This window comes from Pleurodeles waltl, chromosome 1_2 (genome assembly GCF_031143425.1).
Source record: "Pleurodeles waltl isolate 20211129_DDA chromosome 1_2, aPleWal1.hap1.20221129, whole genome shotgun sequence".
Classification (NCBI taxonomy): Eukaryota; Metazoa; Chordata; class Amphibia; order Caudata; family Salamandridae; genus Pleurodeles; species Pleurodeles waltl.
The window spans coordinates 361,322,126-361,338,793 of NC_090437.1; the positions used below are offsets into that span (position 1 = coordinate 361,322,126).

The following is a 16,668-nucleotide window of genomic DNA, read 5'->3' on the forward strand; positions in this document are numbered from 1 at the left end:
TAGCCTAGAGTTAATGCTTATTTCTGTCGATGGGTTGAAAGTTAAAATTCCAAAATATGTGTCAAGATTTCTAGAAGAAATGTCTGAATCCAGGTTGCTTGAATGTAGGTACAGAGAAGCCAAGTCTTTCTTCCAGGTCAGTGGTACTCACAGTATATTTTTTGCTAAAATCTGGTATTGACAGTAGCAACATGTCTGAGATTCTGTGTGCCCTGAAGTGAACGTTATTTAATCTATACAGTATTTTTAAATAAACTGTTAGTTTAATATTTTAATCTTGTTTTTAATTATCATCTCAGCTTTTCTTCTGATAGGGTTGCCCTCCTTTCTTTGTATACTTACATACGAGATGTAACTAATTATATTCCGAAGAATACCTACACTCAATATGTCACTCCTATTATATTAGAAACTTTATACCTGTCTTAAGACTATTATGAACTGACACCTTGCCTTTTATAGTGTGTTGTTCGAGTAAATTTGTTTATTGTATGTGAATAAAAAGGAAAAGTATAGCTCTGTATCTTTAATGTGATTCATTATTAGCATGATCACTTGACTTTACTCTCTTTGTTGACAACATTGTTTCTATTAATGCTCTGTTGTTTTTGAGTTGTACATGTTGATATATATTGTGTTTTAAGGTGTATTTTTATGGAGTCTAACCTTGAGTTAAAATAAATGTTAGAAATGGGGTTTCTGGTTGGCTAGGGTATGCACCTCAGCCAGGCTGAACCCACCACTCTAGACAGGGCAAGTCAGTTACTCACCAAAGAAAATCTGTGTTCATTCCCTCGTATCTTGGTACAGAGCAGTCAGGCTTATCTCTAGAGGCGATGTGTGAAGCTTTTGTGCAACACACGCACACCAGTGACACAATAAATACACCACAAAAGAGATGCCACACAATGTTGTATAAAAACATAAAATATATCACATATACATCCTAGACCAAAAGCTCATAAATCAGTAATCGCATTGCCAACTGGGCAATCGTAAAAAATATCACAATATGTAAAAAAAAAAAACTGTTATGTGCAAAACATCATGAAAGAAAACTTTTCTGGGCACCTTATGCAGCCTCTAAAACAGTATTTGTGATCCTGTCAGTAGAAAGCACGACGTATATCCATCTCAGAGCTGTAATAAATCAGGCACAGGAATCGCTCAATAACGCCAACAACTGTAGTTACCATGTAAATATTGCTAGACTTTCACTCGCATTACATGATATGTGGTAAGCTGTTCCCCAAATGTAGGTGACCAGGCCAACAGCCTGTCTACAGCACTGAATGCGGTAACTGAGGGGCTCAGGAGAAATGGGACCTCCGTCAACTGTTCCCTCCTGTCCCACCAGCTGAGGTATGTCACAAAAGAGTGGGGAGACACACAGACACACAGACACACAGACACACAGACACACAGACACACAGACACACAGACACACAGACACACACAGACACACACAGACACACACAGACACACACAGACACACAGACACACAGACACACAGACACACAGACACACAGACACACAGACACACACACACTTCTCTCTTCTTCTCTTCTTTTCTCTTCTTTTCTCTTCTTTTCTCTTCTTTTCTCTTCTTTTCTCTTCTTTTCTCTTCTTTTCTCTTCTTTTCTCTTCTTTTCTCTTCTTTTCTCTTCTCTTCTCTTCTTTTCTCTTCTCTCTCTCTTCTTTTCTCTTCTCTCTCTTCTTTTCTCTTCTCTCTCTTCTTTTCTCTTCTCTCTCTTCTTTTCTCTTCTCTCTTTCTCTTCTCTCTTTCTCTTCTCTCTTTCTCTTCTCTCTTTCTCTTCTCTCTTTCTCTTCTCTCTTTCTCTTCTCTCTCTCTTCTCTCCCCCCCCGTTGGTGTGGAGACTTCGCTAGGTCCCCCAGATGTGGAATAACCAAAGGTAGATACTGACCCCTGCAGCCTTCCAAAATGCCGCTTGGAAAGGGAGCACATCTGGAGAACTCCTGGGCCTCCCGGACCGCTGCTCTTTCCCACACGGGGCTGCCCAGCCAGAGGAGCCATACGGTATCTTTGCATACCTTCCTGGAGGACCCGCTCTCTTCAGCTCTCCATCTGCCACCCAAAGGAAACAGCCGGTGGTGTCTTCCCATGGCATGGGGAGTGGAGGCAAATTGAAAGGACACCTGTAGATGGGCCTCGTCACGGGGCTCAGGTCACGAGATTCCCATTTTCTTCTGCACCCACGAAATAGTGATGAAAGCGGGGTGACTGGCACCTGCCGACCTTTTATGCTTCAGCCCAAAGCAGCAGTACCTAGTGGCGAAGCACAGGGCAGCCAACTGCTCTCTTCAGAGCCCAATCCAGCACTCAACAGGCGCTGAAGAGAAAGGTTGTCGGCGTTCAGACTCCTCGTCCCACGGCCAGTTTGGGGCTGCGCACAGTCCTTTAATAACACTGGGGAGCACGAGGCGCAGGCAGGCAGCAGACCAGCACACTGGGTTTCGCAAAGTGGCATAGTCGCTAACAGCTAAGCAGGCAAGCAAGTCAGCACAACAAAGCAATGCTAGTCCAAGTAGTGATCTTTTCTGGCAACACAGCAGTCCTTTGTTGCAGCATGTAGAGTCAGGAGCGTTTGAGTACAAGTTCCATGCAGTGTCGAACTAGACCAGAATTGGGGTGCAGCTTGCGCTCGGGCAATAAACAGAAAAGCACTCCAGTGAGTCCTTTAGGCCACCCGATAATTCAGACAGCAGGGCAACAACAGAAGAAGAGTCCAAATGAGTCCCTCAGTGCCGCAGTCTTTCTGGCAGAGATTCAGTCCCAGGTCCAAAAGTGCTCTCCTCCCTGGGTTCAGGAACCCCTGTACTTATACTTTGGTGCCCTGCTTCTAGAAGGTGGGAGAAGCTTCCAGCAAGGTCTGTCAAGTTCCAGGAGTTTCCCTCCTCACCCACTCTGAATCCAGACATCAGTAGGCGGGTAAACATGCCCTTTGTCTGAGGGCAGGACACAGCCCATACAAATGTAAGTCTGCCCAGCCTCCCTCTCTCGCAGCCCAGGAAGACTACTGTGTGATGGCTGTCTGGAAAGCATGCACAAAGTGTAGCTGTCACTATGCTCTGGAGATGTAAAGCACAAAGAGTTATAAGTACAGAGAAATGCCCACTTTCTAAAAGTGGCATTTCTAAATTAGTAATGTAAAATCCACCTAAACAAGTAAGCACGATTTCTCACTAACATTCCATACATACCAAACATGCCCACACTACTCTCTTCTCCCAGATCAGAAATAACCACATAGGCATATATAAGGGAATATCCAATGCAAACCTTTGAGAGGAGCAGCACTCGCAGTAGTAAAAAACTAAATAGGCTGTTTGTCACTACTAGGACATATAACACATAAAATATATGTCCTTCCTTTTAAATACACAGCACCTTGCCCATAGGGCTGTTTTTGGCATACCTTAGGGGTGACTTAGGTGTAGCAAAAAGGAAGTTTAGCCTTTGGCAAGTAGTTTGACTTACCAAGTCAATGTGGCAGTAAGCTATGCACGCAGGCACTGCAGTGGTAGGCCTGAGACAAGTTTGAAAGGCTACGTCTGTGGGTGGCGCAGTCTATGCTGCAGGCTCATTAGAAGCATTTAATTTACAGGTCCTGAGTATATGATATACCACTTTACAAGGGACCTACAGGTAAATTAAATAAGCCAAACAGGTGTAAGCCAATTATACCTAGTTTTGGGGCGAGAACACATGCACTTTAGCAGTGGTAAAATTCCTAGTGTCCTAAAGCCAAAACAAAACCCTGCAGAAAGGGCCATTTCCAGCTATAATGATGAAGAGGCTACTACTGTTTTAGTGACTAAATGGAAACCTGTCAACCCTTTATTATGTGGCTTCTGTTTTTTTGTTTTTTTTTAAATTATTTTTATTCAATGTTTTTACATAAGTGATCTAGAAGAGTTACCCACATTTAGAAGGCAACACATCATTACCGTGTATACTCAGCAGTTCATAAGTAAAAACAAGAGACCACATGCAAACATTTGTATATTCAGTTTGCTTAATCCCACCACACATCCCAGGTTGGATGGCATTTTCGTGGGCAGCCACAGGCTATGTAAACAGATTTACCAGCTGCTGTTCACATGTCCATTCCCCTTCTCCACTCCATGACTGTTGGGGGGTATGGTGCTATCCAACATCTTCCAATGTCTCATTTTACCACCAGTAGGCGCCTGGGCCTACCCCTTTTACTCCAGATTCTTCAATGCCCAGTACTGCATGTTTAGGATTTAGGGTGAGTGTGTAGCCTGCAGTCTTACTCAGTGTATCAAGTATCTTAGCCCATTTTACGGCTATATAAAGAATTCATTGAATTTTAAGCACTCTTTCATCTTTCAATTTCCCCATGCCTTATCATATTAAAATTGGCAAAGGCCTCTGAAGGAAGGAGATACTTGAAATCCACCTATCCTATAGTAAAATCTTAACCAAACATTATTACATTTCGATGGATACTTCTAGCCACAGATTCCTCACTTTCTGAATATTTCCCAGGTGTTAGAGTGAATCTGGAAATTCTTGAGCAGCACATCGGTAGTTGCCATGTTGTGGCTCTGTGCTGACATTGTTCTGCTCTGGTAGGGTTGTGCCGAGCTGCATATAAGCACACTGACACATGTTCCTTTCTTTCCACACCACCAGATGTTGATCCGGAGCTATTCCTTCATCTTTGATGAGACTGCTTTTTTCACTAAAGTCTACAAACTACCAGTGTGAAAACGAAAATGTCACCTCCAAAATAAACAGGATTGAAACCTTGTTGGAAGCAGATGTCACTGACAGATCCCCACAAGGTGTGTCATTGATGCCTGGGCTCTTGTCATGACTCCAAGACCTGTTGTGACTGCGCCTGGATGAATTGGAAGGCCAAACAAGACCAGGAGGAGAAACTTTGTTTCTCCAAAAGGGAAAATAAAATCAAAAGGAAGGTTCCTTTCCTGCTCAAAGTCTTTCCCATGGCAGATCTTCAGCACTGTCATCAGAAGTCCACAAAGAAGCATGGAAGGTCTAAGCAGGTCTTGGCCCTGTCCTGCCACTCTCGAACTCCAGAAAAGGCACAAGGGTGTCGATGTGCTTCTTGGACTCACTACTGATCTTGTACATCATTGAAGCCCATTCCTAATCTCATTTCAATCCAAACCGAATTCATGGGTCCATCTGCAATGTTGCCGTACCGCAAATTGAGACATTCTGAGAAGCCATTGCTGTGCCTCTTTCCTACTTTACCAGCTCCCTTTGTGCATGCCTCCAGGCCAAGGAACTGCAAGGACCCCCACCTGGCTTCCTCTGGTGGGTCCTCCCTTAATGCCAGTAGAATCCTCTGAACCTGAATTGGTGCAATTTTTGGTTCCAGTGCCGCCCACTGTGGCGGTTCCTCATGCACTGCCACCAATGCAGGAGGATGAAGCACAGTCCATCGTGCTTTTGGACGCCGAGCCAAACTTGTCTTGACTGCGACTGAGGATGCACCCTGATCCCAACTGGCCACTGCTTTCCAGCAACCCATCTCACTCTGAAACTTTGCACTTGCCTTATGATAGGACACAAGTCATCCATAATCTATTTGCAACCGATTTGGACAAAGATAACAATAATTTTGACTACTGGTATGAGGAATTAGGGTTCCAATGGTCTGGATTTCTGACACTTTTCCAGACACTGGTTTGATTACACCACCTAGTCCTGCAATTGAAGACAGTGCTTCCTTCGCTGTAGTAGTGCAGCAAGCATCTGAGGTGCTTGACTTTCAACTCCTAACCATGGAAATCAAAATAAATGTCTTGACAGAGCTTCTCCATACTGGTCCAATGCATACTGAGCCTCTTATACCCTTCAGTGAGCCCCGAACAAGCACCTGATTAGGAGTGCAGGGAAGCCATGTTCTGGCCACCAATGAGCTGCCACATTTCTAGCCGCCATTGTCCATCCCTGTGTGACCCTACACCAAAAGCTTAGTGGTACATGTGTCAACCAATAAGTTGAATCTAAATGCCTTCCCAGCCACTCCACCAGACAGCAAATCAAAGTGCATGGAAAATGTTGGCAAGCACATGGCCTCTTTGACTAGTTTTGCCTGGCACTCTGTCAATGCTTAGTGTCTTTTGGGTCACTACTCCTACGCAGTTTGGGGCACATTGGCTCAAATCCTACCTGCCTTGTCTGAATACCTTTGCTGTCCTCTTTCTGAGGCCATTAATGACGGCCTCTTTGTGGCTAAATTTATCTATTGTGGTCTAGATATTAGCGACTGTCTAGGCTCGGCAGTTGGCATAGACACCATGCCTGGTATATGTCTACAGGTTTACCCCGGGATGTCCAATCCTCCCTAATGGGCATGCCCTTTGATAGATTCCCTGTTTTGGTGAGAAAGCAGGCTCAGAGTTTGAATGATTCAGTGGTTGCATCTTCACGTTCTCAATGCCTTCCCGCGAAAAGCCAAATTCAAGATACTCACTCTGGTGCATGTCTTCTCTGCATTCAACCCTGGAGACTGGATGGTAACATAGGACATGCAGTTGATTATTTCCATATCCCTGTCTAACAGGCCCACAGCTTGTATCTGCGGTTCATGGTGGGACACAATCATTTTTAGGTTTCTGTGCTCCCCTTTGGCCTCACCAGTGCCCCTCAGGTGCTCATGAAAGTGATGGCAGTGGTTGCAGCCCATTTTCTGAGGTCAGTCTTGCTCCTTCCTTGACGACTGCCTTTGGAAAGTTGGCTCGTCCCAGCATGTCATGACGGATGTCCAGGCTGTGATGATCCTCACATTGGTGGGTTTCACTATCAACGTTCCAAAGTAGCCCCTGACTCCTTCATAGATGGTCCTGTTCATCTCCGTTATCTTGGACATAGTTCAGTTCAATAACCCTCTTCCCTCCCTCCCTGCCCCTCCAGCCCCCATCCCCGTTCCTGATCCGAGAGTCCAGGACATTTCGGTTATGGTCCTGATATTTCAACCAACTGCGTGAATTTCAGTGAGGCTGACTCTGAGGCTGCTGGGATTGATGACCTCCTGCATCTTGCTAGTGAAGCACGCCGCTTGGTATGTCCAGGCTCTGCAGTGAAATCTGAAGCCCTGGTGGGCTCAACCTCAAGGGGATCCTCCAAAGTCAGGATTGCATCCAGACTTTGGAGCAGATTTGTAGTGGTGGTTGATGCTATTGGGTCAGCGGCAACCCCCAACTACCCAACCCAGACCTCACAGTGGTCACAGATGCATCACTTCTGGGTTGGGAAAGCCACCTGTTAGAGGAGGGGATCAATGGTGTCTGGTCCCCTAGTTTAGGGCTTGTGCCACATCAGACTGTTGGAGTTACAGGCCATCTGCTTGACGCTGAAGGCCTCCCTGCCCACCATGGGTAGGCTGGTATAGGTGCGCACAGACAACACCACCATGTGGTACTGCAACAAGCAGGGTGGGGTGGGTTAATGTACTGTGTACCTGAAAGCTCTAAGCCTCTACAAGTGGCTGGACAGCCACAGTGTGTTCTTGGTAGCACACATCTGACTGGACCTTTAATTCCAGGGTGGACTAATTTAAGTGCTGACGCCTAGATGACCATGAATGGCAGTTGCAACTGAAAGTGGCTCAGGGTCTCTTCCGCGAGTGAGAAGAATCCTGGCTTGATCTTTTTGCCACAGCCGAGAACACTCGGTTTCAACAGTTGTGAGTGTTACAGTTTCCAAGGCGGCCCTCTGTCAGTGACTCATTGCGCCTAGAGCAAGGGGACTCATGTATACCTTTCTGCCGCCACCTCTCCTGCCATGACTTCTAAAGATGAGGTATGACTGGGCCCATGTCAACCCAGTATCACTGGATTGGGCAAAGAAAAATGTGGTTCCCACATCTCCTGGACTTGAGCATCTATCCTCCAATTAGGCTGCCACTGCAGGAGGAGCTTTTGTTGCAGCAGGAGAACAGGGTCCTGCATCCAAGACCAGACAGATGTTTATCTCCACTCCAATTGAGCAGAGACAGTTGACTACTTTCGACCTGCCTTCTGAAGTCTTACATGTCATCTTGGCAGCCAGTCATCCCTCTTCCAAATCAGTGTGCACCTGCTGTTTAGACATATTAGTGGTTGGTGTGGCACTCGTCAGATTGACCCTCTTCAGGGCAAACTGTCTGATGTATTGCTTTTTGTTTTCCCTCACCCAGCAATATTAAATGTTACTTTTCGACTCTTTGGGCTTTATACGGTTGCTGGACCATCCTACTTTATTTAAATCACCTGTTGTCATGCTCTTTTTGAAAGGTTTGCAGCATATCTTCCCACCTAAGCCTTTCATTATGATCCAGTGGGACTTGAATCTAGTCCTCACATTCTCCATGTGTACTCCTTTCAATCACTACAGAGTTGTCCTTTTACGGCTCTCCACATTGAACAGTGTCTTCCTTGTTGCCATAACATCGGCACAGCATGTGAGCAAGCTGCAAGATCTGTCTATGACTTTGCTGTACACATTATTTCAGTAGAAACTGGTGATATAGACTTGTGCTTCTTTTCTACCAAAAGTGGTCACTACTTTTCATGTCCGGGAAATGATCAGTCTTCAGGGCATTCTTCGCATCCCCTCACCTGTCGAAGGAGGGACTCCATTTGTTAGATCCCAAGAGAGCTCTGAGCTTTAACATCGATCTTACTAGAAAACATCATGTGAACGATGAGTTCTTTGTTGGATTTACAGGAACAAAGAAGAGAAAGCGAAGCAGAAAAGGACCATCTCTCATTGGACCTTGCTATTCATCAAAGTCTGCAACACACTGGCTACGAAGGAGACCCCAGAAGGCTTGCAAGTACAATCCACCAGAGCAAAGCTCACTTGCCCCGGTCCATAGAAAGGGGCACTTTGCCTGCTCTGTCCTACAGGATGTTGGGTATGAACCATTTCACAAACCCTACATCTAGGAGGTACTCCTTTGGTATGTATTCAAAAGGTGAGGAATCGGCTTTTAGAAGTACACATCAGAAAAACAAGTTACTTCGGTGATCCTCTTTCGAGGTGGATATTCTATCTAACCTCAGGTTGTTAACAGACACCCCCACCTCCCTGTTCTGTAAACTGGACTTTTTCCATCTAAGCAGGTCATACATCTAGACATCTGCACACTGACCAAACCAATCAGCATTGGGTTCTGCGTTTGGGTGCATGGACAGACTAGAAAACAGTTGTCCTCAGCATGCTTGGGTGGCGCTTACATGTGGCTGCTTCATATAAAGCTGGGTAATGTTTGGGTTTGTTTCACTTAGTGTTATATAGATTAGAAGCCCCATGTGAAAGTTTAAGTTAGAAAAAGCTTTTCGCATGTTGTGGGCAGTCTAGGTGCTGCCCTGTTCTCAGTTGAAAGTTGTGCCTGAATTATTTTTCTTTCAGATAAAACCCCTCTTTGTACTTTTAGAATGACTTGGTTTCATTTCCCTGGAACAGGTCCCATAACATTTGTCATCCTCTCTTATCCGAGTTCTCTAAAGCAGGCCCATTGAGCCCTTCTATGGCAGTCCCATAACTTCGAGTCAGGGTGTAGTATGTGAAAAAGCTAACACACTGTTGGTCGTGCTGACCTTGGCAATTAGGGGAATGCTCATGGGGCCAGACACTTCACTGCTGCATCCAAATAAACCCAGATGTTCTCTGTCTCATAGAGATACCATTCAAATAAAATCTGAATCTATGTAGCCTTGCAGTTTTCCTGTGATTTCCTTTGGGCTTTTAATCTACTTCTAGAGACATGTGGTCACTTCCCAGCCCAAATTAAAGTATCTGTTGTTTTCTGATGAGCAGGCAATTCTTTTTCTCTGACCTTCACTGGGAGTTTTTGAAAGACGTAAAGTAGGCTGTGTAATATAGTTAACTTTATAGCTACTATTGTTCGCAGCCAAGATATATATCGGGATGCCATCATGCAGTTCTTTCCCTAATGCCATGGGCCAGCCTAGGGTAATTGTCTGCAGTACGGTAACCTATGATTCAATATGATATATATTTCCAGGTGTTGGATTTTATTTGAAGTTCAACGAAAGGGCATATTGCCAGATAATACTTGAATGAATGCTGGTGGAAGGCCCACACTCAACATTTCTGATTTGGCCAAGTTGACGTAAAACCCCGAAGCTCAAGCAAATCGATTTAGGGTCTCCATGACGTTACGTTATGGAAGGTTAGAGGACGGTTAATGTTAATAAGAAGTCATCAGCAAATACTTTATTTTATGTTGTTTTTCCCCAAATTATATCTTGGCGTTTCATCATCGCTGCCAACGGCTTGACAGCCAAAGCAAACTGCAATGGACAGAGGGAACAGTCATGCCACGTTCCTCTTGCCAGTTACATTTCTCCTGACCTCTCTCATTAACTAGCACTGATGCCTTGGGATGTTTATATCTTGCACCAGTCAGGTTGTTCTGTTAGAATCCAGACCTATTGCCTATAGCACTTTTGAAAGAAACATTCAGCTGACCCTGTCAGACACTTTCTCAGCATCATGCTATAGAATCAGCATGGAAATTCTCCTGTTAGCTTTATCAATAAGGTGTAGCACTTGCCTAATGTTATCAGCTGCTGGTCGCTGAGGGATAAAGCCCTACTTGTTCGGGTCCACTAGAAAGGATAAATGAGGCCTCAATCCGTTACCTCAAGTTTTCGTAAATATTTTGGTGCCTGAATTCAAGAGAGCTGTTGGTCAATGACAATCACACTTAATATCAGGTTCTCCTGGTTTGTAGATTAGAGAAATATTGGCTTCTTCCATGGAAGGCAAGACCACTTGCAAGTAGAGGTTAGAAATGAACTCAGGAGTCGAGAAGCTAAAACAGATGCATAATGTTTAACCAAAAAAAAGTTGGACAGGTTGTTGGGTGCAGGTGTTTTGATAAGGTGTAGATCGAGAATGACCCCGGTGACCTCCTTTAGAGAAATGGGGAGTTCTGGTCTTGCCCTAATAACATTAGTAAGTTCAGGTGTATTTACCTCTCTAATACTTTACTGAGGGGTTGGGGCTCCATTTGAATCTATCAGACTGGGGATACATCTCTTCACTGTCTACAATCATAAGCATCTGCTCAGGAGAGACCTAGTTTTATTTGTAGGCTCACAAACGTGTTGCTAAAGACACAGGAGTATGTTTTTAGATCTCTCTGATACCGGAAGACCAATTTGTCCTTTGATAGATGCCATTTTCTGCAAGTCCCTTGGGGGCTCCATGGTCCTGAACTCCTTCTCACAGAGCTTTTTTTCTCCTGTTCAAGGGATTCTCGGTAGAGAGTGCCGTTTCATTTTTGAAAGGGTCTTTCTGTTATGCAGCTACCCCTAAACGCTTCCTTCCAGGTATCTTACAGCGTATTTTGGGAGACCTAAATAATAAAAAAATTCTTCATATAAGGAGAGATGGAGTCTCTCAAGAACTGTTGGGACTTCCTGCCGTGAACAGTGATTTATCGAATTTCCAGCCTTATTTCCTGTGCGTGGTACGGTATAATCACAACCTTCCCGTAGCAGCATCGGATGATCTGTGATTGCTATGATGCTGTGTGTTACTATGTTACCTTCAATATGTCCTGCATTCCCTACAACAGATCAATTCAAGAGTACAACCTGTGGACTTAGAAGGAGAATTTGTACTCACACTCTAAGGGCTGTTAATCCAGCAAGAGACCTAGTAAGCCCAGGTCCCTTATTTTCTTAATGTAATTAATTAGACATTGCCCCCTAACAATTGTGAGGATGTCTGTCAGTGGTAACCTGAGGTACCAGGTTGAAGTCTCCAAGCCGTATAAGGGTATCTGGTCCCCATTCTCTTATTTTTACCAACATTTGATTTGAGAAATGTTCCTGTCCTTGGTTGGGTGCATATGTATTCAGAATTGTGAATTTGATTCCCTTATGATTCCCCACAAAGTATATAAATCTATTGTTAACATTGTCTCTATTTGCTTCAGCCTCCTCAAATTCAAAATCTTTATGTACGCCTATCATGACCCTGCATTTCTTGCGTTCAGTCGCAGTGTGATATTGCATGGCATAAACATAGATGTGCATTAGGTGCACATCTCTTGCTTTCGGATGTATTTATTGGAGGGAAAAGATGTGGAGGAGCTCTCCTCGAAATTCTCTCCAGATCTTATGATGCTTAACTGTTGAGTTCATACCACTCACATTCCATCATTGTCTGCTTTTAGAAGCTCTGAATCTGCCAGGGAAACAATTCTCGACATACTGTGCCATATATGTGAAAGGTAATAAACACCCCCATCTATCCACTAGAGGGATTCAAATCCTCCCTACTTCCTGCTACCCTATCCCTCCTCTCCAGCCCCACCCCCCTCCAAAGAAATGCCAGTGAGGGAGTGGGATTGGATGCATCTCAACACAGTGGTGAGACACTCTGTGACCTGTACCTCCTCAGTACCCAGTCTGCCTCCAGTTCTATGGAACACAAATAGAAGTCCCACTTGAAAGTGCAAATGTGCTTGACTTTTCATAATCACAATACATAGCCCAGAAACGTAATTATTGGTCTACAACAGGGCAGATCGGATACCCTTCAAAGGAAGCAGTCTTGTAACGTGTGCCATAGACAGGGCATAGCCAGTTTAGGAGACAACCAAAATCTAGAAACTAGGAAGTATATTTTAGGTAAGTCTCCACCGGGATTGACAAGAAAATGCAGCTACCGGCAAAGTCCTTAAGTGAAGACCTCATTTGCTTACCGGTCATCTTGGTTGTCTTCCTTTTTCCCATTTCTCCTTCAGTTTACCATTCAAATATTGCTTCTTCTTAGTTGAGGATACAGATTTGTCAATCGGTGGCCCCAAGATTTTCTAAGCAGCTTCGATCTTTCGGGCTGTATATGATTTAGAATCTAATTAGCACTGGAGAGCAAAGGAGAAGGGCCACCTGTACTCAATCTGTCTTCTATGGAACTCAGCTGACACTGATGCAAACATTTGTCTCCTGTTCTTGTTGTTTGCGACAAGTCCTGATAGAGTTCAGGTGACCTATCCTGGAACATTGCCTCTCCGGCCTGCCTTCAGGGCTCCTGCCATATGTGTGATGACTGTTTGAATATATGACATGTTTGATCCTCTTTCAAAACGTAACAGAAAAAAGCCAGACAGTAATAAATAACATTCTCTAACTCATCACCTTCTCTAACATTATGAATTCTAATTTTGTCCCTGTGCAGTCTATCCTCCAGGTCTGCACATTTCTCCCAAAAAAGCTTTGATATCTTTCTCCTTTTTTGCTTAAGAGTTTTGCAAGTTTTCGCAGTCTTAACTTATCACTGCAGCATCTTCCTAGTTAGCTGACACTCTGTCCCACAGTGCCTTGATTTCCTTAGTTACGTCAGAAAGGTCTGAATCCAGGTCTGCTTTTTAGAGCTTACATTTGCGTTGTGACCATGTTCACTATTTCTTTGGGTAGGTCTTCCAGGTACGAGTGAAGGTCATTCTTCCTAATGGTTGTCCCAGTGTCTTCTTTTTTCCAACCATATTGGGTTGTCCAGGGTCTACCGGTGTCTGTGTGTCCCCAAAGTTTGTTGAGGCCTACCTGCGCGTTCAGGTGTTTGGGCATGGGCACTTATGTTTGTAGGAGCCTTGATCTTGCAGAGAGTCTTGCATCAAGGCCTCATGTGGTCCGTGGGAAAGGTGTGGATCTTGGGCCATGTCGAAGTCTTGTGGAAAGGCTGTAGAAACTATGCAAAGAGTTCGAAGATTGCCCTCCAGCTTCTACTCTGACACAGGATCCAGCTTGGAGTTAGGCAAGCCACATCAGACCCCATGAGTAATGCCTGCTGTGCCACTGTCTGCTGCATTGCAAAGCACATCATTCATTTGTACTCGTTTTGGAAAACCACCAGGGTGCTTGCAGGAAGAGAAGACGAGGACCAACCAAAAATAACCCACTGGCGTTAATGTTATGGCTTGAAAGGGACTCTGTGCATTGTAGCATTAGAGGCAGAGAGTTGCACTTACAGCCTGCTCACCATCCCTGAAGAAGGCCCTCCTGCAGTCCAGCATGACTACTCATGCTGAGGAACTCTCCCCAGGAGCTAATCTCTGATCGTGTGCGAGCATCTACTTTAGGTCAGCCTTGTTTTCAAGCTGCTGGAGGTTTTGCAGGCCCCAAGATGGCTGACGTGGTGTTATCACTTTCCTCTGCGTTAAGATGCTAATTTCCAGTCATTTCTCTGCAATATGGTGTCTCCCTAGCGGTCCTATTGGACCCTCTTTCCTCACCTCAGGGAGTCTGATGCCAAAAATCCCTAGGAACCAGCCCAAAAACACAGTCAGTTCCAGCATTGCTGGAAGGCCTAGGTCCAGAGCTCGCTGGGGATACATCTACCTGTGTGACCGCAGGCCTTGCCCCCCTTCCATTCATTTTTACAGAAGCCCCAATCCCTTACTGAAAAATGTCTACATTCCATAGGTGTTAGAAGAGGGCTATCATGCTTTATGTAGACTGCGTTGTGCAGTCAAGAAAACAAAGCAACTCTTTACCTTCTAACTACATCTTTGTAACCCAATCTCCAGAGCGAGTATTGTAAGATAGATTGTGAGGTGCATTCATTTAGGTTGTGCTAAAGCTATATGCACATTGCATTGCTACCGCTAACATAGATTCTGCTTGTGAAAATAGAACCATAATGGTTCTCTTTGGTAACCTCAGACATGTAAGGCTGCAACATGATGCTTGCTTCATGCTGTTATTAAACATTATTGTGTGGATATTTAAGGCTGACAGGAAGTGCTCACAACATTGTTGCATTCACCTCCCTCCTGTTCTTACAGGCCACCACTTTTGAGGTTGGAGCTCTGCTTTTCAATCTATTCACTGTGTGTGCTATGTAGTAACACGCTGTCTCCTGCCTCCATGGATGTGACTGAACAAGCTAGTCCACCTGCATTCTGCTCTTTAATACTGCTGTTCTAAGTTTGCAGAATTCTAGTGATTCACATCTCTTTTCAGTCACTTGCCTATTTTGGAGGAAAATAAAATCTGAGGTGCAATCTGTGTTCTGGTACAGTGTGGCGTTTGGGGAATGTATCGTAAGTTGCCTTAAAAGCACTTCTTTGAAGAAAAACGAGTTGTATTATACTGAACCTTGTTCTAGATAGAAGTATTCACAGCTTGTGATCATGCCAGCATGTGATCGACAGCACAGCAAGCTTCCACCTGAATGTTACAGGCAAATATTTTTTCCTTATTCATCTTCAGCAATCTTTCTGAAGTTCTTTTGAAGAACAGCATTAAATAATGTGTGGGTAGCATTACTAATTGTCCCTTGTCCACTATCACAAGCCAACACTAATCTTAACCTGAGCAAAGAAACTGAACTCGTATATTGCTGAGCATCTAACATAAAGGTTCATCCAGGGGTATGAATCTCTTGGTTTTCTCTTAACCATACTGATGATTAAATTCTCCCAGTTATCCAAACCTACTCATGCCTTGGATACTTTTTTTTTATCAATTTAGCTTCTGAATATGAATGATCTGGGCCTGGGTCTTCTAACTAAGTAAGTGGCAATGTTTAGTGTACATTTGGTCTGAACAAGTCATGAATGTTGAACTAGACTTTGAATGGTTACACATCTTTTCCCAACCCTGCAATGTAATCAGAAAAGGCCTGTCTGATGTCTTAGATTGCAGCAGCTCTTCTTGATCTCATGTCCTCATCTGATTCAGGACTAAAAAAAAGAATGGGCTACCCTTAATACAGACCACCTAGAACCATGGGGCAGATAAACACATCTAAAACAATCAACTTATCAGGATTTATAAAGTGCTGCTAATCACTTGTTAGGGTGTCAGGGCGCAGGCATGTCCCGGAGGCTTATTCAAGCAGCCAGGTCTTGAGGGCCATTTGGAATTCTGGAAGTGAGGTGACGGTCCAGAGGTGCGTGGGGATGCTGTTCCAGGTTTTTGCTGCGATGTGGAAGAAGGAGCGTCCTCCACTTCTGCTTCCGTAGATGCGGGGAGTATGGACAAGTGAAACAGGCAGAGTGTAGTCATCTCAACGGTTGGTGAATGTTCAGGCGATGGTTAATGTACACAGGTCCTTGGTTGTGCAGAGACTTGTATGCATGGGTCAGCAGCTTGAATTGGCATCTTTTCTGTACAGGGAGCCAGTGGAGTTGCATGAGGTGGGTTGTGGTGTTGGTTCATTGGGGAAGGTCGAGGATGAGTCTGTTGCGGCGTTCCGTTTGGTCTGAAGTCGCTGTAGGAGATGTGTGATGATTCCTACACAGGGCGTTGCTGTAGTCCAGTCGGCTGATGATGAGTGTCTGTGTCACGGTGCGTCCTGTGTGTAGGGGTATCCACTTGAAGATCTTATGTAGCATGCACAAAGTGAGGAAGCAGGCGGAGGAGATGACGTTGATCTGTGATTTCATGATGCACTTGTTGATGATTCTGAGGTTTCTGGCATGGTCAGAGGGAGTGGGTGCAGGTCCTAGGTCTGATGACCACCAGGAGTTGTTCCATGTGTTGCTGCTGTTGCCAAAGATCAGTTCTTCCGTCTTGTCTGTGTTCAGCTGCAGACAGTTGTTCTTCACCCAGTCAGTGACGCTTACCATGCATTTGTGGAAGATGGTTCTTGTGATGAAGAGGGTCGTCAGTGAGTGAGAG

At 44.6% G+C, this 16,668-nt stretch overlaps 1 protein-coding gene across 2 annotated transcripts in view; it reads left to right on the plus strand.

Annotated features, from left to right (window-relative positions):
* The window catches only part of FKTN (fukutin), a 121,633-nt gene that overhangs the window by 51,686 nt on the left and 53,279 nt on the right, over positions 1-16,668 (plus strand). For both annotated transcript variants that reach the window (XM_069239832.1, XM_069239841.1), the window contains exon 6: positions 4-136. In XM_069239832.1, the coding sequence (XP_069095933.1) occupies positions 4-136 (133 nt within the window). The remainder of the gene's footprint in view (positions 1-3; positions 137-16,668) is intronic.